Source organism: Cottoperca gobio, chromosome 13 (assembly GCF_900634415.1).
Source record: "Cottoperca gobio chromosome 13, fCotGob3.1, whole genome shotgun sequence".
Taxonomy (NCBI): domain Eukaryota; kingdom Metazoa; phylum Chordata; class Actinopteri; order Perciformes; family Bovichtidae; genus Cottoperca; species Cottoperca gobio.
The window spans coordinates 2,046,047-2,066,781 of NC_041367.1; the positions used below are offsets into that span (position 1 = coordinate 2,046,047).

At 44.0% G+C, this 20,735-nt stretch overlaps 1 protein-coding gene across 1 annotated transcript in view; it reads right to left on the minus strand.

Annotated features, from left to right (window-relative positions):
• Positions 1–18,148, minus strand: part of LOC115017741 (calsyntenin-2-like) — a 124,356-nt gene extending 106,208 nt beyond the window's left edge. The window contains exons 1-2 of the mRNA XM_029446428.1: positions 18,139–18,148; positions 17,154–17,276 (exon numbers count right to left, since the gene is read on the minus strand). Of these exons, the coding sequence (XP_029302288.1) occupies positions 17,154–17,276; positions 18,139–18,148 (133 nt within the window). The remainder of the gene's footprint in view (positions 1–17,153; positions 17,277–18,138) is intronic.
• Between the last annotated feature and the right edge of the window lie 2,587 nt (positions 18,149–20,735).

Sequence of the window (20,735 nt, forward strand, 5' to 3'; positions counted from 1 at the left end):
GACGAGGACAAACGTTTCCTGTAAAGGGGAAACAGTTAAATGTACAAGTGTTTGTCTTCAGGTATGACATGAGATCAATAACACCTGCTGCTTAAATATCTTGAACACAGCTGAGGGTTTATAAAACGGTTTCTCTAAAAGCCTTTTAAATGCTGTTATTTCTTCTTTCCATATTTCTCTATTTATTGTGTCTTAACTATTTAACCAATGTTTAGACTGATGGAACATTTTGGGACGATTCAGTAGATGATTCATTTATTGATTCAAATGATTTGTAGGTTGTAAACGTTCAAATACTTTTCGTGCCGTTGTAATCTGCTTCGTGTCCGGGCCTCTATTCTGCAGCTTCAGACGGCTTGTCAGGGTGTCCCACGTTAGATATCTCTAACTAACTGGAATCCTTCAACAGTCCAGTAAACGTAGGCTGATGTATATAATCATATAGTTGGACGGATGAACCCCCCGAGGCTGCTGCTGCTGCTTCTACATAAAACACTCGATGTGTTCACGCTGTCATGATGTTGCTCTTCCACGCCGGCTGCTGCACTGCTCACCATGCAACAGCTGTAACAGCTGCATTCACTTGCTATCATGGGTTCTGCTAAACCAACCTGCAAATATACAAATACAGCATTTCTTAAGCTTCACCTCCAGCCAGGCTTCCTCGGAGATCATGAAAGAAGAGATGTGCGACATCATCCTTACAGGACTTCAACACAAAGCTTTTTGGAAGGTGCCAAGAAACCTTTGTGTCTCCATTTGATGACCACCCTGTGTTGTTTCTAACTTCTAATTGTGCCTGTCACTGTGACCCTCCTCCTGCGTTCACATCTGAAACTAAATCTTGAGTAGACAATTTAATTATACCCAATCCAGCTTTACTTTATTGCACCTGCAGGAATCCAATTACATTCTTAATTTAATCATCCAACCTTTTATTAGCCAACTTGTGTATATTTTTTGTCAACGGGTTTCTCCCTTCGCCGTCTCCCTATGTCTCTGGCAGATCATCCGAAAAGAAAGCATCTTATTTTTTGTTGGTGAGTTATAAAGGTCAGGAAGAAAATTGAGGTTGGGATAATATACGGCATCAATTTGCACTTCATTTTCATTTAGCCTGACCATTGTCTATCTTCCTGGACAGTTTTAGGAGCTATTCTTTTGATGGAATACACTTTTCGACAGACAGCATGGGATCGCTGGATCTCCATTCAGGTGCACACACATAATGTCTGGACTTTTGAGTATCGACGTGAACAGACATGCACGACAGAGTATAACCTCGGACGGCTAAGGAAATGAAAGCTCTTATATATATCGTGTTGTGTCCATAGAGTGACCTTTACTTTTATATCAGGCATAAATAAACCAAAGCTGCTTTTATTTTATTTTGACTAAACACACACGATGAAGATGTATCTGTTTTTGTTCCACACGCACCACGTTGAGACTCATAGCTCATATTAAAAACCTCTAAATGTTAAGGTTAGAACGGTGGACGGGTCGCTTTGTTCTACTGAACACAATGAAAATTACAAATGTCCAGCTTTACCAAAAAGATATTGATAAGCGAACAAAACACAATTGTCTCAAAGTGGTTTCTGCTGCTGCTGGTCATACGCCCCCCTTTCCACCCCTGTAAGTAACAATCAAACCCCCCCCCCCCTCATGCCTGCTGTGATGAGCTTGATGTATTATTGTATTATAGCCTCCACACCTATATATATATATATATATATATATATATACAACCCTGTGTACTATGTGCATTCACTCAACAATCAACTACACTTAATTAAACAAATCACGATGCTTTATCAATGAACAATGGTCATGTAGAAATTATTTTATAATTTGCCATAAAATCAGCTATCAGAACTGTGCATCAGTGGATATTAAAGTGCTCTCCGCTGCAATGGGAGTGTGGCAGTAATTAGGGGTATTGTACTGTAAGAAAGAAAGAAAGAAAGAGCAATTATAATAGTCTGAAGACTCCTACGATGGACTACACCTGGCTCCGAATGCAAGTGTCAGAACAAAAAACAAAGGCTAAGGAAGAAATTTAAATTTCAAAAGGAAAGAAAAGTTCACCGTGTCGAACATGAAATATAAGAAACAAAGGACATCATGTAACAAGCCATGTATTAATGTCACAAGCCAGAACTCTGCCCGTGTGTGACGCAGACCTGAAACCAAAGCGAGGGGCGGAACACCCGCAGTGATTTAGAAGGAAAACATGTGACGCTTTTGTTGATTGCTGCATTTCCTTGGAGCTTTCTGGAGGCTAAATGAGCTATAGGATGAGCGCGGCTGGCAGAGTGCCGCACCGGAACGGCTCCATCCTTTAACACTCTGATTGATCACATTACAGTTAATTAAATATTGGCAAATTGTTCCCATCCAAGGTTGGGCCATTAAAGTTTACACTGCAGCCACATTTATCACTTCGCATGTCTCTTTTATCACTGCTGCTTGTCGCCGTCCCTGTGCGTCAAGTGGATGATGATAAACGCCCGAACCCTTCATTTCTCTCACTTGTACATTTCTACCTCCTTATTCGTTTTCTTTTTCTTGATTCAGCTTCTTACGCTTCCCACCAGCTTTTCATTTCAATGAAGGATGACAGCTCCAATGAAGAAGTGCGCCGCGGTGAGTCTTTTCCATATTCCTTGGCCTGTGTGTAACCGTCACTATCTCAAAAGGGATCAGGCAAGGGGGGAATGACAGGGAAGAGCTAGGAGCATGAAAATGACACTATCGGGCAGCAGCAGGAATAAAACACAATTGTTCAGCTGTCAGCTGAGGTGCTACCCTAATAAACTACAATAATGCTGATGGGCAGCTTTGTGTTGCATGTCTGACACACATATGGTGTTACAGTAATGGACAATAATGTATGTGCAGATCCCCCCTATATTCTCCTATGAGTTGGTCTCTTCCAGAAAGCCCAGAAAACAGAGAGTTATCAGATAGGGAGGGACACAAATTGTTGTCCACTTGGGTATGATTGCAGAGTGATTCATTGCTAATGCATTGAGTTTGCAGGCCTGAGGGGAAGTGAAGACAGCACATCACCTCTGATAAGCCACAAGGCGCTTCTTGAAAATGAGCCCATCCTTGTTATTTGGGGAGAGGTAGAGGAGGGTGTGGACTGTAAAACCCAAGCCTGTGATTAAATGCACAAGATAAAATCCTCAGACACTTGACGATTACTTATCAAGAGCCAGCCACCCCTATAAATGAGTCTGATTAAGTGGTTTTGCATAGTGTCACAGAGAAGGGGTTTCTGGGTAACTGTAGCTCACACAGGCTGACCGTGCAGCTAATGCGGATGCCTCCAAAATCTCAACGACACATATCTGAAGTCTTGTTTGTGAAATAATTGGTTAGTGGGAGAGAGGGATATCTCAAGAGCGTTTATTTCCTTTTGCACAAAGCTCATGCTCAGCAAAGTTGGGAAATACATTCAAATAGTTTATTTAAAATCAGTATGAATATAAGAGAAAATTAGGCTTTTGAAAAACGCATCAGGTACGCATCATTCTTTGATCTAGCTCCGTGAAGGTTAACAACACTCATTTTACAAGACCTGGCACACCCACACAACACCTGCCTTTGTCCTCCCTACACCCGCCTGCCTGTCAGCGACGAGACTATTTGGCATACGGAAAAGGAAAAGGGGTGAAAACTAAACCAGAAAGGTGGAGGCAGTTTTATGTTGTAGCCAGAAAGGTCATGGAAACAAGCGTACCCAACAACACGATGTAGGAAGAAGAGAAAATATTGTTTATGTTAGTTAAAGTGCGGTCTTCATTTGACCGTCTAACATCTTTTGAACGATGGACGATTACCGACTAAAGGAATAACGATAATCGAGTTATAGACATATATTCTGATTTATGGGCGCTTCAACGGTAGGAAGATAATTGTGAAGAGTACACACAACAACGATGTGTAGCATGTTCATTGGTCAAGTTACCCGGAGTCTAATTGAGAGCTGTGTTATTTGTTAAAATGTGGAGCCAAACCCCGCGAGTAAAAGGGACTGGGCTTTTAATTGAAGTGCACTGAAAATAAAAGTACCTTAGGGTCTTGTTCGCGAGTGAGGGGACGATGGAGCGAGAGATTGGCCGGAGAATCGGAGCAGCGGGGGGGTACTGCAGTCGCTTTACCGCACCGTTGTGACGAAAAGAGAGCTGAGCCAGAAGGCAAAGCTCTCGATCCACCGGTCGATCTTCGTTCCTACCCTCACCTATGGTCATGAAGGCTGGGTCATGACCGAAAGAACGAGATCACGGGTACAAGCGGCCAAAATGGGTTTTCTCAGACGGCTGGCGTCTCCCTTAGAGATAGGGTGAGAAGCTCAGCCATCAGGAGAGACTCGGAGTAGAGCCGCTGCTCCTTTACGTTGAAAGGAGCCAGTTGAGGTGGTTCATCTAGTAAGGAGCCACCTGGGCGCCTCCCTAGGGAGGTGTTCCAGGCACGTCCAGCTGGGAGGAGACCCCGGGGAAGACCCAGGACTCGGTGGAGAGATTATATCTGCTGCCCCCGCGACCCGACCCCGGATAAGTAGTAGACGATGGATGGATGAAAATAAATTAGATTGAATGATGTGACGTTGACCAAATCTAAAGGCAAAAGTCTTCCTGTTTCAAAACGTCATATTTAAAGGCAGTGCAAAAGGTCATCAAAGAGTGGGACGAGACACAATGAATGAGTATCTTGTAATGTGCTTACTCAATGTGCCTGTTGTTGTGGTGTCATGATGTACCATTGCCTCCACTAAATGGGACCTGGCTTCAGAAGAAAAATGTTAATGCCTGTTGTTCTGGCACGAATTCAGAAAGAGGCTTCAATAAAACTAAAGACGCTCTACATCATCTCAGAGGCGGGTCAGGCTTTTTAACTGTGGGTCCTTTGAGCTCGAGGCTCGCCAAGATATCAGTGAGTGTCATCACTGACCTGACCTCGCTGTAATAACATTAGCGGATGGTGTAGTCTAATAGTGACACTCAAGAGTGACAACAGGGTTAATAATGTCGTACGTCTCTGCACTGACCGTTAGCTTGGCTGCTTGCCACATAGATATTGTGCCGTACGGGGGAGACACTCTGGATTACTCAGCAGCCTTTAACTAAAAGGTGCATGTACTGTATTCAGAAGACACAAAAAAACATCAAACGGAGCGATTTTTGACCCTGAAACCTGACGTTTTAAAAGCTTCTTTCATAAGTCTCATTTGTAGCTGAACTATAAATACCTCAATGTGAGAAATAAGGAACCACATTACAAACCAAAAAAGTGGATCCACACAACTGTGCTTAACTTCCAACACTACTCAGCAACACTCAATGAGGATTTCTAGTTTCACTTCGAATGCCGACTTTTTAAAATCCCTGTTTTTTGTGAATGGCAACTAGCATATGGTTGGGACAGGTATCGTTAGGGTTAAGCAACCAAAACACTTGGTTATAGTAAGGTTAAAAGAGAAGTGGTTTACATCCAGAGAGGTACAACCGGTGCACAGACACAGGTAAAATAATATAAAAGGAGATATTGAAAGGACAGGGAAGGGTTACACATGCTACATGCCCGTCCACCACCATGACCTCCACAACCTTCATTTCCGCGCTGCACAACATAAAGGGCACCAAAGCCAGAGCAAAGGCGGCCTTGAACCTTTCAAGGGTCTCTCAATGCTTTTCTTTTTTACACCTATATATAAACCTTTAGAATACTTCAAGGTTTTTTAGTCCTGTGACAATAAAGGTCCCATGGTCCTCAGAACGAGCCCATATAACTACTTTTATTACAACAATGTTTAACGTCACACACACATGTGGGAGTCTAACAACACGTATGGATTCCTTCTGGATCTGACTTAACAGTGTGAAACGGAAGATATTGATCGGCAACAGATTAAGTGATGCACTGAGCATCTCCAAATCTCAGCACTTAAACACAGAATCGGATCAAAGAACTGAGGATGCTCAGACTCCAGGACTTCACAACCTCCGTTTCCTCAAAAGCATTGGACATTCGGGCGAGCGCAGCTTTTCAATGTTGAAACAAATCAAGAACTATTTGCATACGTCAGCATCTCAGTGTGGACTCGCTGCTCCATCCGTTGGAAAAGATGTTGCATTCCAGATGAATTACACGGATCTTAATGGTAAGCGTGCTGCAAAGGAAGCAAGAAGTGATTTTAACTCAATTAATTCTCATTTGTTTACACGACAAGATCAGATTTGGCAGAGTGCTGTCGTCATTAAGATGTGCCAGCACGACTTTCTTTGGCTTTAAAGCGAATGCGATGAAATGTGACTTCACAGTTATTGTGCATGATGCAGTTGATTGTATTGCTGTTATAGTTGTGCGTGATGCTGATGGGTGTGCTTTAGCTGTGCGCGATGCTGTAGTACAGGGGTGTCAAACATGCGGCCCGCGGGCCAAAACCGGCCCGCCAGAGGGTCCAATCCGGCCCGCGGGACGACTTTGCAAAGTGTAAAAATTAGTTGTTTTGATCATAAAGTAAAATACTGTTCCAGATACCTGTGACACAATGTTGTGTGTCTTTGTAGACACTGATCTGTACGTTGTAACACACATGTGTAAATGATAAACTGATACTATTGTTGAAATTGCAACTTTATTTCTTAAGAAATGTCAGGTTGTTCATAATGTTTAGTAAAAAGATCAAATTTGAACATTTTCAGAATGTACTTTCTTGCACTCAAACAAAGGGAACATGTGGAGTTAGTTTTATTTATATGTTATCATGCTTTGATGTTACTGGTCCGGCCCACCTGAGATCAGATTGTGCTGCATGTGGCCCCTGAACACCCCTGATGTAGTAGCTCCGTACAATGCACACATAACAAAAACTGTACAAAAAAGGGGACTGGGGGCAAAAGGTCAGCTTTGTATACGGTTGATAAAATAATTTGGCATGTGATGAAGCAGTAAACCGATAACATCCGAGGCTAATGTTGTGTAGTCGCTGTGCCTTGCACTCTACTTCACCTTTGGTGTAGTAAACTTCAGCAGCCCATGAGTCATTGTGGACATTTATAACTTGAAGTGCGGAGGAGACAGTGGTTAGCCACAGCATCTGCTTGCCACGGAAGCTAAGCACCATACTCAAACAGCTCCAGCACCATTATGTCTTTAACATTTTATAAGCATTTTTCGCTCTTCAGGAATCCACATCCAAGAACATATCACCATTATGCAAAATGACATGCAGTGAATTTTCGAGATAACTCTATGTGACATTTAATCATTGCTATCAGCAACTTCCCTCGGGATGAATGCGGCTTCATCTTCTCTTAACACACCGAGGTCAGCCACATTATAACGCTTCACACTGTCACATGCCAAGCAGGTAGAGCGGGGTGAAGTGTTGTTTAAATGCCTGCAGCTGCGGATATAAAGGTGAGAAGCGTTAGCACGCTGGTGCTGATGCAAAAACAAAGAGAGACGGAGAGGATACAAAGACACAAATGGTCTTATGTGGCCTGCAGTCAGCCTCTAAACTAACATACGTCTCCTTGCGCTGCACCTCCTGTTGGTTGTGCTTACATGACATGAGGCCAAAACTACACACTCGCCCCAGGCAGTGATGGGGAAAAGAGTGAGATGAATAAAAGAGGAATTTCATACTGCACAATGGAAGAAGTTAACAGTCTGACGCGGGGGAAACAAATCCACTTTTACTCTTGGTAATGGAGCATTTTACAAGGACGCACCACGCCCGCACGGTGCATGTTTCTAGAAGATGGAAGGACTGCAGAGGGGAGAGAGACCATACCTGGAAGTCTCAGCAGAGGAAGATAGGAGCAGAGAATAAAGGAGCACCGTGTTGAGGAATGAGTACACGGAGTATGTACAACAATACTGCATGTAAGCTAACGAAAGCTCTCTCGTCCTCGCCCACCACACATTCTCCTGCGTAGTCTACGAGTGCAGATCACCACTATCTCTTCCTGAGTTGCGCCCCTATTTTATGCTCCAGCGGATGACAATAATTTAAGTCTCCCGATATGCAAATGTCCTTAATTGGACTGTCACAAGTTCCCAGGCATCGTCAACTTTACAAAATGACTGAGGCTGAGAGCAGATTGGATTTTGGTGGCCAATCTTGTACACTTAATTTTCAGTAATTTTGCAAGCGTCTCACCGCAGGGGTCTCTCGACATGCCACTTACAAGACTATGTGTACCAGCTGGGAGAGGTAAAAAACAACAACAACTGTCTTTTCATTTTCATTCCCTCCCACATCTCTCTTTCTCTCTCTATACCCAATTACTAGCATCTCAGCCAGACCCTTCAATGCTCATGCGACTCGTCTTGTTTGTACCTTTTAACACCTCTATGACTGTGAGGTGGGAGTCAGCAATCCCCCCCCCCCCCCCCCCCGGAGGCTCCTGTTCCCATTCTGTCAGATAACAATAGTTTGTTCTGCTCTCAAAACTCCAGAATCTAATCTCTCAGATCTAATGGCTTTGTTTTTCAGGATTGAGAGCGCACATGCATGAGGGAAGTCAGCGACCGGAGGAAAATATTGTAATTCATGAGGATTAATATAATACTTATAATACATGAAGAGCGCATGGAACTGCTGCAGCCGTATGTCGTCTGTGGGGAGAGCAGAGGCCTTGTTGTACTGTACATGTGTGTAGCCAGAAGCATGTGTGTGTGTGTGTGTGTGTGTGTGTGTGTGTGTGTGTGTGTGTGTGTGTGTGTGTGTGTGTGTGTGTGTGTGTGTGTGTGAGATCAGAGACAGAAAGCAAAAGCAGCTCATGCAATATGAAGCTAATGCATTTAATGTGTTCTCCTCTCAGGTAAATAACCTTGATGTGCAGCCTCCTGAATATGATCTGTCATCTGGAGTGATCCAAGGCTATCAGCTATCCCCGATGTTCTCCCGTCATGTTTTTGTATAATCTTTGTTTATTTAAAACATCTATTTTTTGCATGTTTGCCAGGAGACCATCAATCACTGAGCGAGCGAGTTAGGTGTCAGGTCTGTGTCTGTATTTCATTATAACGCAGACAGCAGAATCCCACCTCACGCATAACTTCCATCTCTGCAAGCAAATCCATATAAAGTCAATTTAAAACAAAAGAAACATCATTTCAACACGTCGCTAGTTATGTGGGAGTGTTACAGAACATGTCACAGTGATGAGTCTTTATGTTTTTGCAATTTATCATAATTTCTTAAGTGTTTTCTTCTTTCAGCAATCATTCCCCGTCCCCCCCCCACCCCCCACCCCCCACGCCCCCGCCCGGCCTCCTCTCAGTTAATTGAGTCTTTGATTTACATGTGGAAATTATATTAGCTGCGATGACATCTACAGAAAAGAAGATGAAACATCAGTGCGGAGATAAGAAGCAGAGTCTGAAGAACTCCCCCCATAGACGGGGGGGGGGGATCATGTTATGCGATACATTCACTGTGAAAGAATCGTGGCGAGGGTTGTTCCTCTGTGCTCTTAGTACAGAGGGGGGGGGGGCAGCTACATGGATGTGGGAGGGGGATTACTATTACATTTAGAGCTCCGACTGTTATGTTTCTATCAAGAGGAGATTTTCTTTTGATTCCCACGTTCATTTCTCCACGCCCTCCCGGGTGTTGTTTAATAATGGCAGTTCATTGCTTATTTTATTCAGTATGACAGACAATTTCTTGCCCTTGTGTGAAGACTGCACCCATTCAATAAAAATCAAGCGAGTGAAAGTGTGAAAGATTAATAAATTAGTAGCAAGGTAAATCAAGGAGTGGAGGAGAAAGTCACTTCGTTCATCGTGCTTGCATTTTCCACATTTCTTCACAAGAAACAAAAAGGCTGCGTGTGTGTGTCTGCGTGTGTGTGTCTGCGTGTGTGTGTCTGCGTGTGTGTGTCTGCGCGTGTGTGTCTGTGTGAAGCAGTGTTGGAAGAAGTATTCAGAGCTTTCACTTCCATAACGAGTACATTACAAGTACATTGGATATGTATTTGTACAAGTACAGTACATGAGTAAATGTACTTAACAGATCTGACAGAAGGTCTTATATTCCTCTCTGTTGCGTCATCAAACCACACACACACACACACACACACACACACACACACACACACACACACACACACAGTGTCCGCTGGTTATCTCCAAAGAGGAGGAAGAGAAAAACTAGGTGATGGAACGGGCGACGGCCGGGGGGGGAATAAAGGGGTGATGGGGATTAAAGCGAAGAGGAAGCTGTCAAATTTCAAAGAAAAAGGGAGGTCCTGTTGAGAAAACAGACCGAAAGAGGGCTGGAAGTCAGGTGGGAGGATTTGGAGACAGGACTGGGAGCCAGATCAGAGATGCAATGAAAAACACAAGTATTCAAGGGTAGACAAGATGAACCTCGACATTTAAGTTGTATATCAAAAGCAGCATCACACTCTTTGAAGCACAGGAGTGTACTGGCAAGTGATGAATGTGATATTGACAAACTGCTTAAACATGGATCACTCTCACAGAGCGCTGCTGCGAGAGCTGAACTTCAGTGGGAAGTCTTTGAAACAACATCCCCCTCGCTATCAGACTCAGCAGACGTTTGGTTCGCTTGCTTGTACGTTTGTCTCCCAGGAGGAGTCTGTTGACACTTTAATTGTAGGGCTAGAGGCTTGAATGCTAATCATCAACAAATACGCCAGTGGAAAATATATATTATGTGCATGTAAACACAAATGCACACCTGCAACCTGTGAGAAAAAGATGGTTTGATGGAGACAGAAACACTTCTGATTTTAATATAAAGATATATGATGGTTATATCTTCAAAGCAATAAGCAATCTAACAGCTGTTGCTAGCAGATAGTAAATAATGCTCATTATCACCAGTTATACTTTAAATCACATGGATACATTATTCACTTTAATTTGCAGAAATTCCTCACGGAGCAGCCGCTTGTTATGCTAACCTGTGAAACTATAGCATTAGCTTATGTTAGCTAACGTAACCTTTAGCTGAAGTGAAGGTCGAAGGCTGTCAAAAGGATCAGTTTAGATCTGATGTGAGCTATTAATACTAAAGCTGCTGTAATAAGTCAAATATAATGTGGTATATGTTTAATGTTACATGGCTAATTCAATTATTATTTTGTAGCACTCTATGGTAACACAGTGTTTCGCAGCAATTTTACTTAATTTTGACCGTCTTCTAAACTGCTCTAATAATGCTGTGAGTGGGAAAACAAAGTGTCAACAAACCCACAATATCTTCTTGAAGAACAGAACTTCAGAGGCAACCGAGCAAATCAGAAGCCTCGCAAATCAGCTGCATCTCTGCTTCTCCGTCCGACAAGGAAGTAGTTGACTGTAAATTCTGCTAAATGGCATTCAGGAGAAGTTTAAAGGTGTTCCTTTCCGCTGCCTTTCAACAGAACAAAGGAGTGAGTCGCGGCGCTAACTCCACTCGCCCCCATCTGCCAGTTCTGTAACGAATCAAATGACAAAAAAAAAAGGCTAACAGCCTATAAAGAAAAATTTCATTACAAAGACTATTTCCCTCATGTGTGTGGTTCAGTGAGGAAGCAGATTGCATTTCAGTACTTCATTAATAAATGAGTACATGAACAATGGCAGAATGATGGCTCCATTGTCTCCAAGCCAAAGTCTGAGGCGCTCTGAAGGCCAGAAGCACGGAAGTCATTGTGCTGCCTTTTCAGCTGCAAAGTCTGCAGATACAAGTTTGCATTAATTACACTATACTTATACTTTGCTGGTTAGCACTCCAGTTCTTATCTTAGACAAACTTTCTTGTGCCACCTGTTTCTTATCAGCCCTTCACACACATCGTCAAAAATAGATCTAATAAAATGGAACTCTTTCAAAAGGAGAGCCATGAGCGGGGAAACATCGGCTGAGGACAGAGTGGAGTCTCTGGGAGGATAAAGGGCGCCAGACCAACCCCTGAATGCACCGCGGCTGGATGAAATCTGACAGGTGGAAATTATTTCAGGAAAGATGAAAAAAAGAGTGTGAAAGGAAGAAGGAAGTGAGGACTTGGTCCGGGTCCAATACAAGCAGGAGGACTCAAAGAGGAAGGAGGAGCCGGACTGCGGAGGGAGGAACGCCTGGACAGACTGAAGACATCCGACCCGTGTTGTGGGAAAGATTATTGACTCTCTCTCTGCAGCGCTATTTCAACCTGTTACTTTTTAATCACGGGGTTTAAGCAACAGCTTTGAAGTTGGGGATTTTGAGGGAATTGACACAGTGGCACCTGCTGAAAATATATATTTTTAAATGTTGCCTTATTAAAGGAAAGCCTCTGGCGTCTGCATATTTCCATTCAGCTCTAGAAATGAGCTTTAAAAGGCACAAAGGGTCTCGCATCAGAAAGCTTCTTCTTTCACTTCACGTCCATATTTTTGAATCATGATAGAAAAAGTTGTTGTTTCCGTTCATGCAGTTTGATAGACGATGATTTCATTTTATATTCCAGATTCATGAGATCATCGTGGGGCTGTCATGTGACATGATGAAACTAAACTGAATACTTACAGCTCGACTAAAACAGGACTCCAGTAGCTGCATCTTATTTATTTTAGTATAGTTTTATTTGACAAAGTACTACAAATATTTTTATACTAAGACTTTATCTTTTACTTTTACAAATAGAGACATTGACTGTCGCCCTAACCTTTATCCTCTCTACTCATGGTGCTATTTATCTCACTTGCACACATTTATTCCATCTGTGAACAGTTTGTGTTCGGGAGGACAGACACACTCTCCACATTTAAGAGCAGGTTAAAGACTTTCCTTTTTGATAAAGCTTATAGTTAGGGCTGGCTCAGGTTAGCCCTGGATCAGCCCCTAGTTATGCTGCTATAGGCTTAGACTGCCGGGGGACACCTCCCTGCTCTCCTCCTTCTCTTCCTCTCTCCTCCCCTCCCTCTCTTCTTCTCCCTCTCTATCTGTATGCATTTATGTAAATGTATGTTACTAACTCATCATCCGGGGCATCATCCCCAGAGTTTCTGTGTCTCTCATGTGGCAGGTTGCCACTGATAAAGTTTACGTCAGGATCATGAATCGTGGCTGCGCCTGCTGCCCTGGTCCTGCTGGACACCGGGAAGCCTTTTTGACATTTTCCTGGATTCATCCAAACTTTCTCTTTTTCAACACAACATCATTTCTGTCAAATGTTGTATTTGTACTATGTTGTTTATCCTGTACACACGACATCTATTGCACGTCTGTCCGTCCTGGGAGAGGGATCCCTCCTCAGTCTCTCCCTGAGGTTTCTTATTATTATCCCCCCTTTAATTATGGGGTTTCTTTTAGGAGGCTTTTCCTTGTGCAATGCGAGTAGGACAGAGGGTCTAAGGACAGAGTGTCTAAGGACAGAGGGTCTAAGGACAGAGTGTCTAAGGACAGAGGGTCTAAGGACAGAGTGTCTAAGGACAGAGGGTCTGAGGACAGAGGGTCTAAGGACAGAGGGTCTGAGGACAGAGGGTGTCGTATCTTGTACAGTCTGTAAAGCACACTGATGTATAATTTGTGATATTGGGCGAAATTTGATTTGATTTGATTTGATTTGATATTTCACTTTTCATTCCTCCGTCTGTAACAAACACGTCCCAGCGTTGATGCGTCTCCACCTACACACTGGAAGCTCACTGCTAATGAGGTAATTAGCTCGAGATCAGTTTCTCAATCAGACAGATAAATCACAGCACATTACTCTGTATATTTACTCGTATATTTTACCTTTATGTCAGTGAATGACAATATGATATTGCCCGCTGTTCTCTGAGTAATAAGAAGCTGTTGGATCTTTCCAGGAAAGCCAAGGTCAGAGATAATTGATTTCAGAGTAATGCCCAGCGAGGCATTACAGATTTGTAATGCAGTCACATTGAAAATCAGAGACAATGTTTGTTCAGACATCAGATGAGACAGCAGGAACAGGCAGATCCCTGCTGTCAGTCTGACTTCTTATTTGCGCTGAATTATTGCAGATGGAAAAATTAAAAGTAAATCTTTCCCTGTTTGAGTTTGAGAAAAGACAAACAGCGTACGACACACCAGAGCTAACACAAAGGGAGGGACATATAATATATGCAGAGTGGTTGTATATGTGGCACACTACGGTCTTTGCAAACCTGTCTGAACTGCCAGCGCTGTTGGCTGAGCAGCGTGTGCACACGTGGGTCACAGTGAGACATTAGCTGGCCATTCAAGCAAACGCCGCAGGGCTCCGGGGAGCAGTGGAAGTGAAGGATTGACACGTGAATATACTCTGTGGCGTGACACCACGAGAAGATGTGTGGGTGTCGGTGTCTTTGTGTGCTGACAATACAACACCAGGAGTGACTGACAACCAGCTGCCCCGAGTCAAACAATGGTGCTCAGCCCCGCTTTTGGTTATTACCCTCGTTAACCCTGGCCCTTCAGAAGCCCCCTCAGTGCGGAGGGAGAACTCTCCTCCAGGAGCCACTTCAGTTTAATAAACTGGACGTCTGAGCTGGTCTCGCTTATTACACACCTGATGCAGGCTTGTTCGGAGCTTCCATTCACACAAGTGCTTCGGCACTTTTTAAATTCAATTACATATTTTTACTTTGCGACAAACCCAGCTGACGGGACGACTGCACTTCAGCAAGTCTCAGGACACTTTCCTCCAAAGTGAAAGCTTTGAGTAAAACTCCATGTGGACAAAAGACAATGTGGGAGGAAACTGGCGTTGGCATTTACGGTTAATGCCAACAGTCAGGGCCGACAGGAGGAAGAAGCGTGCCCTTTGTGTACAGGCAAAAAGCAAAGGAAGGGGAAAGCTACCACGTACGCCATTTTGTCCGAACACGTCGATGGGAAAAATGGTTGGATGTGCATCTCTTACGGGCTCTGGAGTTTGCATCTCTTCACAGAACCACCATTTATTTTGGCTTTTTGTTTTTTAAACCATAACCATGAACTCTTTACAATCTTAACCAAGTGTTTGCACGGAGAATGTATAATTAATATATCTATTTATAACTAATAAACATCGTCCAATAATGTTAGAAAATTAAACCTTTTGTCGAATTGCCAAATATCCACACTTTGTCCTGTCAAATAACTTTAAATTAATTTCTGCGCATTACAAGTCAAAGTTTACCAAGTTCAACTATCACTTTGTTACTTCTCACAGTTTGAAGTTCATCACAGGTGCAGCCGTCACTGGAACTGAACTGTTCTAGTTGACGCCTCAGTTTGAGTTGGAACTTGTAATAACAGTTTGTGTTGTGACAGACCGGAGACTCGCACATGCTCCAGACGAGTTTTGTTCAGCTCATGAATATTAAAGCAGAAAGCTCAACATCATCAAAGTGCGTTTCCTTGATGTTGCTATCTAAACATATTGCTGTTTGTGTAACCTTTCTTTTTAATTTCCTTTTCTTTCTTCGGTTGAGACGCCTGCACTTTGTGAGACTCATGAAACAATGAGTCTGTCTGTACCGGCGCGTGTCTCTCTTCCTGACGTGCCGTCAGTGTGATGTTGAAGCTTGTATCTGCAGTGATGGCTGATGTCAGTCTTCGCTAGCTTGCAACTACAACGGTGTCCACTTTTCCTGTTGTTCCAGACCAGCGAATGAGGTGACTGTTGCACCTGCTCAGCCACCCGAGAGGATTACTGAACAGGTTTGGAGTGATGTAAGAAACTAGCAGGGAAATAGTGTGTGTCTGTGGGTCTGTGATGGCTGATTGGTATTTTCCTATAGAATTAAAGAGTCGTGAGGTGCTTTCAGGGACGCTCAGATGAACTCAGTTTTTAAATAACATCACATACATCTATTCTAAATCTGCCATGTCTACAGTATATGTGAAAATGAAACATAATTGCCTGACAACGTGTGTCTGTGTCTTAAATGTACTGTAATTAAAACCTGGCTGGCCAAATTAATGAGGCTTAACTGCGACCTGTGCACTGCCCTGCCACTACGCCCGGTAATGAAGGCAGGCTTACTGGATAACTGTCTCTGCCCCGTGTGCCTGCTCACACACCGCTGCTTTGAGAGGTAGAGGAACTGCTGCAGTGTGTGTGGGTTTCTGTGTGGGTCACTCCAAGGTGCACAGGGAAGGAGGTGAGATACAAAAAGAAATATGTGGGAAGTGGTGATGAGAGGAAACCAGAGAGAAATGAGAACTGATAGACACGGCCGGATGACAGACGAGTGATGCTAATGTTCGAGTTCATTAATAATTTAGTGATAAATCTCTCTCAGTGCACTCACTTAGGAAATCCAGGAATGCCCATGCGCTCTGCCTGCTGTGTGTGGGTGTGTGTGTGCATGTGTGTGTGTACTTTGTCGTTGTGTGACTGTCAGTCTGTCGAGAGCCAGAGGACATATGCTGGTCAGCCAGCTGCCCTCCCTACTGTCATCAGTTTCTCTCTTTCTCCCTGTAGGGTGGCCATTACAGTGAGTCCCCTCAGGCCATGCCACAGCACACACACACACACACACACACACACACACACACACACACACACACACAGTGTACGCTTGTACACATACACTCTTACTTCATCCATCCATCCAGCCCAGCTCGAGGGCCTTGGTGAGTGGGCTAAAGCCCCGCGCTGCAGCCTCATGCTAGGGCCTTGGCCACATTAGCACCCTGGCAGGAGATAGGCCGGCTGGGCACGCCAACCGCCTGCAGCTAACGTCCTCCCACAAGAGCTGGCACCCTTTAGACGAGCTGGAATGGTCACAAAGTGGGAAGGATCTAATCCAGTTTGACTCTTTCTGCAGTGTCCTCCACCACCATGGGGCTTATTTAGGCCACTTTCCACTCTAAATGAATATGTGTCCTGTAGGTGATGTGTGCTCACTGGGAATTATTGGATTAAATGGTTGCCGCACAGAGCAGGGTTAACGCGAAGAAACACACCTGTGATACAGAAGCTATAGTACATGAAGCCAATTTAAAGCCCTTCACGGTGATCTCACATGACAGCTTTATAAGGTTTATATCCTTAGTGTAAGTATACCCTGAAGCTATGCTTCCCCGTGTGGATTAACACCTGCCTCACCGTTGACTGCCTTCATTTGGTCGGAATTAGCCCCCCCTCCATCCCTGTTGCTATGATCACCCTCCAGTTGGCGTTAGGTTGAAATGTACCATACCTGCGTAGGGGACGGGGGCGTCTTTGTCCAGGGCCACCAGAGGAGGATCCAGCAGAACCACGTCAGTGTTCTCAGTGATCACCCCATGGTATGATGTCTCAATCCACGGCTTGTGTTTATTCACTGTGGAGACACAAGGCAAAGTGTATCAGTGAAACACTTCTGCTACCAGGTGCGACAGAAACATCCATCTTAACATGCTGAGGTGTACATCTTCAGTGTCAGCTGAGCAACTGTCCAAAGATAAACAATGTAACTTTGGCATGCACACACAGATAACAGTACGTGCCCTTTTCACTTTGTTCCTGCCAGTGCACCTCCAGCCTCAGTTTCTGCAACACATTCTCATTTTGCTAATCTCCCCCTCAACCTCTTTTGTTCTTTTCTTCCTCCAAACATTCCCTGCAAGCACAGTGCCATGCTTGATCAATGACCACCGCTGAGCTGCCAGCAGAAAACTGTATCCAAGGCCAAGTCAAAACAAAGTTCATGAGCGGAGGGCCTGATTAAGGACCATAATTGAGTAACGGCCCCCTGGGCTGTGTGCGGCACCGTGCCGACCCTCTTGCCATTTGTTTACCATCCTAAAAGCAAGAAAAATAAAAGAAAGGGGGTTTGAGGAAAACAACTGGATCCCTGAAGCACTTCTTAGTGCTTCTCAGCTGCGCCAGAAACAGCCACACGTTGCCACACGTTGCATTCTGTCTGCTTTAAATTCACTATCAAAATGAATAACACAAAGAAAGGTTGTAATTTATGGATCTCTGAGAAAGATTGCATTAAAAAACCGCACATATTAAAGGGTTTAATGGGGAATTAAGTGCATATGCAACAATTACTCCCCACACAGCAACAGGAAAGTGGGCACTTTTGAAGTGCTAATCAAGCAATCATTGCAGAACACAACTATTCACTGAATGTCAGTAAAAGCAACTTGGCAACACTAAATTTTACTTTCCAAACAAGCCAGACAGGCAAATGTTACCAGACGTCATGCTCTATAATGTTGGTGCGCCAAGAAAATTGCAGCTTTTTCAACTTTCTCGAGAACCGCAAACCCTCACAACTTCACACTCGACTTCCTGTTGTCCTCAGCAGTCCAGCCACCAGGTGGAAAGATGATCGGATGAACGCTTGTCGAGTTCTACTCACACTCAACGTGTGAATTAAGCACATTAACCTTTAGTGCAGTTATTTATGATTGGCGTTCTATGCGTAAATATGAATTGTGATGTGTTGTATGATTCAGCGGCTGGGAGCTGAAGATACATTTCCCTGCAGGACAATAACGTATATCTTATGTTATCTCATCTTGATTCCCAACCAGTGGTCGTAATACTCTAGTGCTATTCTGCAGTTGCCGGGGAATACATGGAAAGATTGTGGAGAAAATTCTGATATGAATAAAAAACATATATTGACATATATGGGTTTAGGAGGAAAACAGCAAACACAACCATCATGATAGCAGAGGCAACACACACATACACACACACAGCTGTGTGTTTTGCTACTGTGCATGAGAACTAGTTAGCTAGCTTGCAGGGGAAGTCAACATCTAAAAGCCATGTATGTATGTATGTAACCGTTTAAATAGTTTACTGAAGCAGTCCTCTCGTCCTTTTATGCTTTTTTCCCCCTGAAAAAACAAAACAAAACTTTCCGCAGTTATTATAACAACAGAACTAAAATGCTTGTTAAGCTACAAGATAAAGGACCAAACTTGATTGACTTTAGCACAAGTTGGGTAATTATGTTTTCCAGGACTCTGGTAGCCGCGAGAAGCTAATGAGACCTGGGGAAAACATGCTAACACTACAGGGATGCATATTCATGAGTGTCAGCCCAGAAAGCAATGCTAACGGGCCTCATACAGTCAGAGGAGATCATCTACAGGGGCACAGAGACGGGGACACATTAGTCTATTAGGACGTGATAAATATGCATGAGTTTGCAACAACGGTGCGGGGAAAATGATGCAGGATTTCAATTTGAAATGCCAAAGCATGTCATTTTGGGAGTGGAGAGCTTGCTGACGCTGCTGTGCAGACATTTCAAAGGGAGAAGCGGGTCATGCCTGTAGCCGCCAACGCCGCTGCAAACAGAGACAAACCTGTATTTCGTAGTGACACACGTACGGACTAATTAGCACGCTGGTATGTGCGCCGTGCTCTGGAAGTGTACAGCAGAAAATGTCGACACAATCATCTATCTAAATTTGAAAGCAGATGAAAAATATTCTCCTCCAACTTGGGGAGTGCGTAACCTCAATACATGTGTAATACAGGCTGTAACGTGGTCGGAGCACAATGCAGGACAGCTAATGAGGAGTCTGGAGGGTAAGAAGAGACTCTTTATAACTTTACATGCCGTCATATTACAGCTTAGGACTCGTATTGACCTTTAAGTCCTTCATGTTGTGGTACGATACAGCAGGGAGAACGGAGGCTTTCTCTATAAGATACGCAACACATTTAGCGCAAGTGGAAGAAAACAGAACATCACAATTTAGTGAGATGATCCCACGCTGGTGGCCCGCGTGATATCACCAGTACACAAGATCGAGTGCATCTGTCCATCAGTCAGCCTGGCCGAGCTGCCTCTGCCGCTACCGCTGCGGGTTAATGATGTCTCAGAGCCTCGCCGCCGTCTCTGTGTGTGTGGGATGTAATGGTTTTTCACCAGGAGTGATGAGGGCATTAAAGGAGCGTCCACCTCCAGTAATCGCAGCAGTGTCTTGATGGGGTGCCACCTACATTTCAACCCCACCCCCCAACTCACATCTGATCACTGCTGAGAAAGACGAGGCTGTCTTAATAGAACGGGGTCCGTGTATCGGCAGCTTGAGACAAGCCCCTGAGTCATTAACACAAAATAGATGGATACGCTCCTCTCTTCTTTCAAATGTTGCAGGCTAGCAGAGGTTGAATAGGGGTGGAGCGGAGGAGGAGGGGGTGGAGAAATGAAGGAACCAGACCATCAGTTCCAGAGAGTCCCAGGGGAAACATTGCAGCCGCTTACTACGATCGAACCCACGGCTGCCAGTGCTAATGCCCTGACACTAAGTGATCAGCTACATACTCCTCCATGGCAACTTGAATCAAAACTAAACACGGTTAATCCCCTAATCGATATGAAGGGAACACGACTCCCCGCACGGCCACATTTGTTTGCATCATTTCAGTCAGAATGGTTGAGTCAGAGAGAAACACTTCTCTGAGTTGCTCTCTTTGCAAAGTCTTCAAGCGGGTGTGTGATAACGACACACACCGAGCAGAAGAAGTGTTCTTTTGGCATTTTGATTGAACTGTGCGGTGCTCAACTACGACTCAGCCTTCAGGCTCCAGGCAGCCTCTAATAGGATGTGTGCTTAAAAAAAGAAAATCAGCAAACACACACAGACACACACATAGTTGGGAAATACAAAAAATCCTGAGCTGCTCTCCATGTGACCCCAATTTTTAAAAAGCAAACACCTTCAATGGCTACTAAAAGCACTCAGTAAATGGCATGCAATAACCTCGCTTTGTGAATGGAGGGAGGTCGAATTGCAAACGTCTTATGAAACCTTGTGTGGCTGAA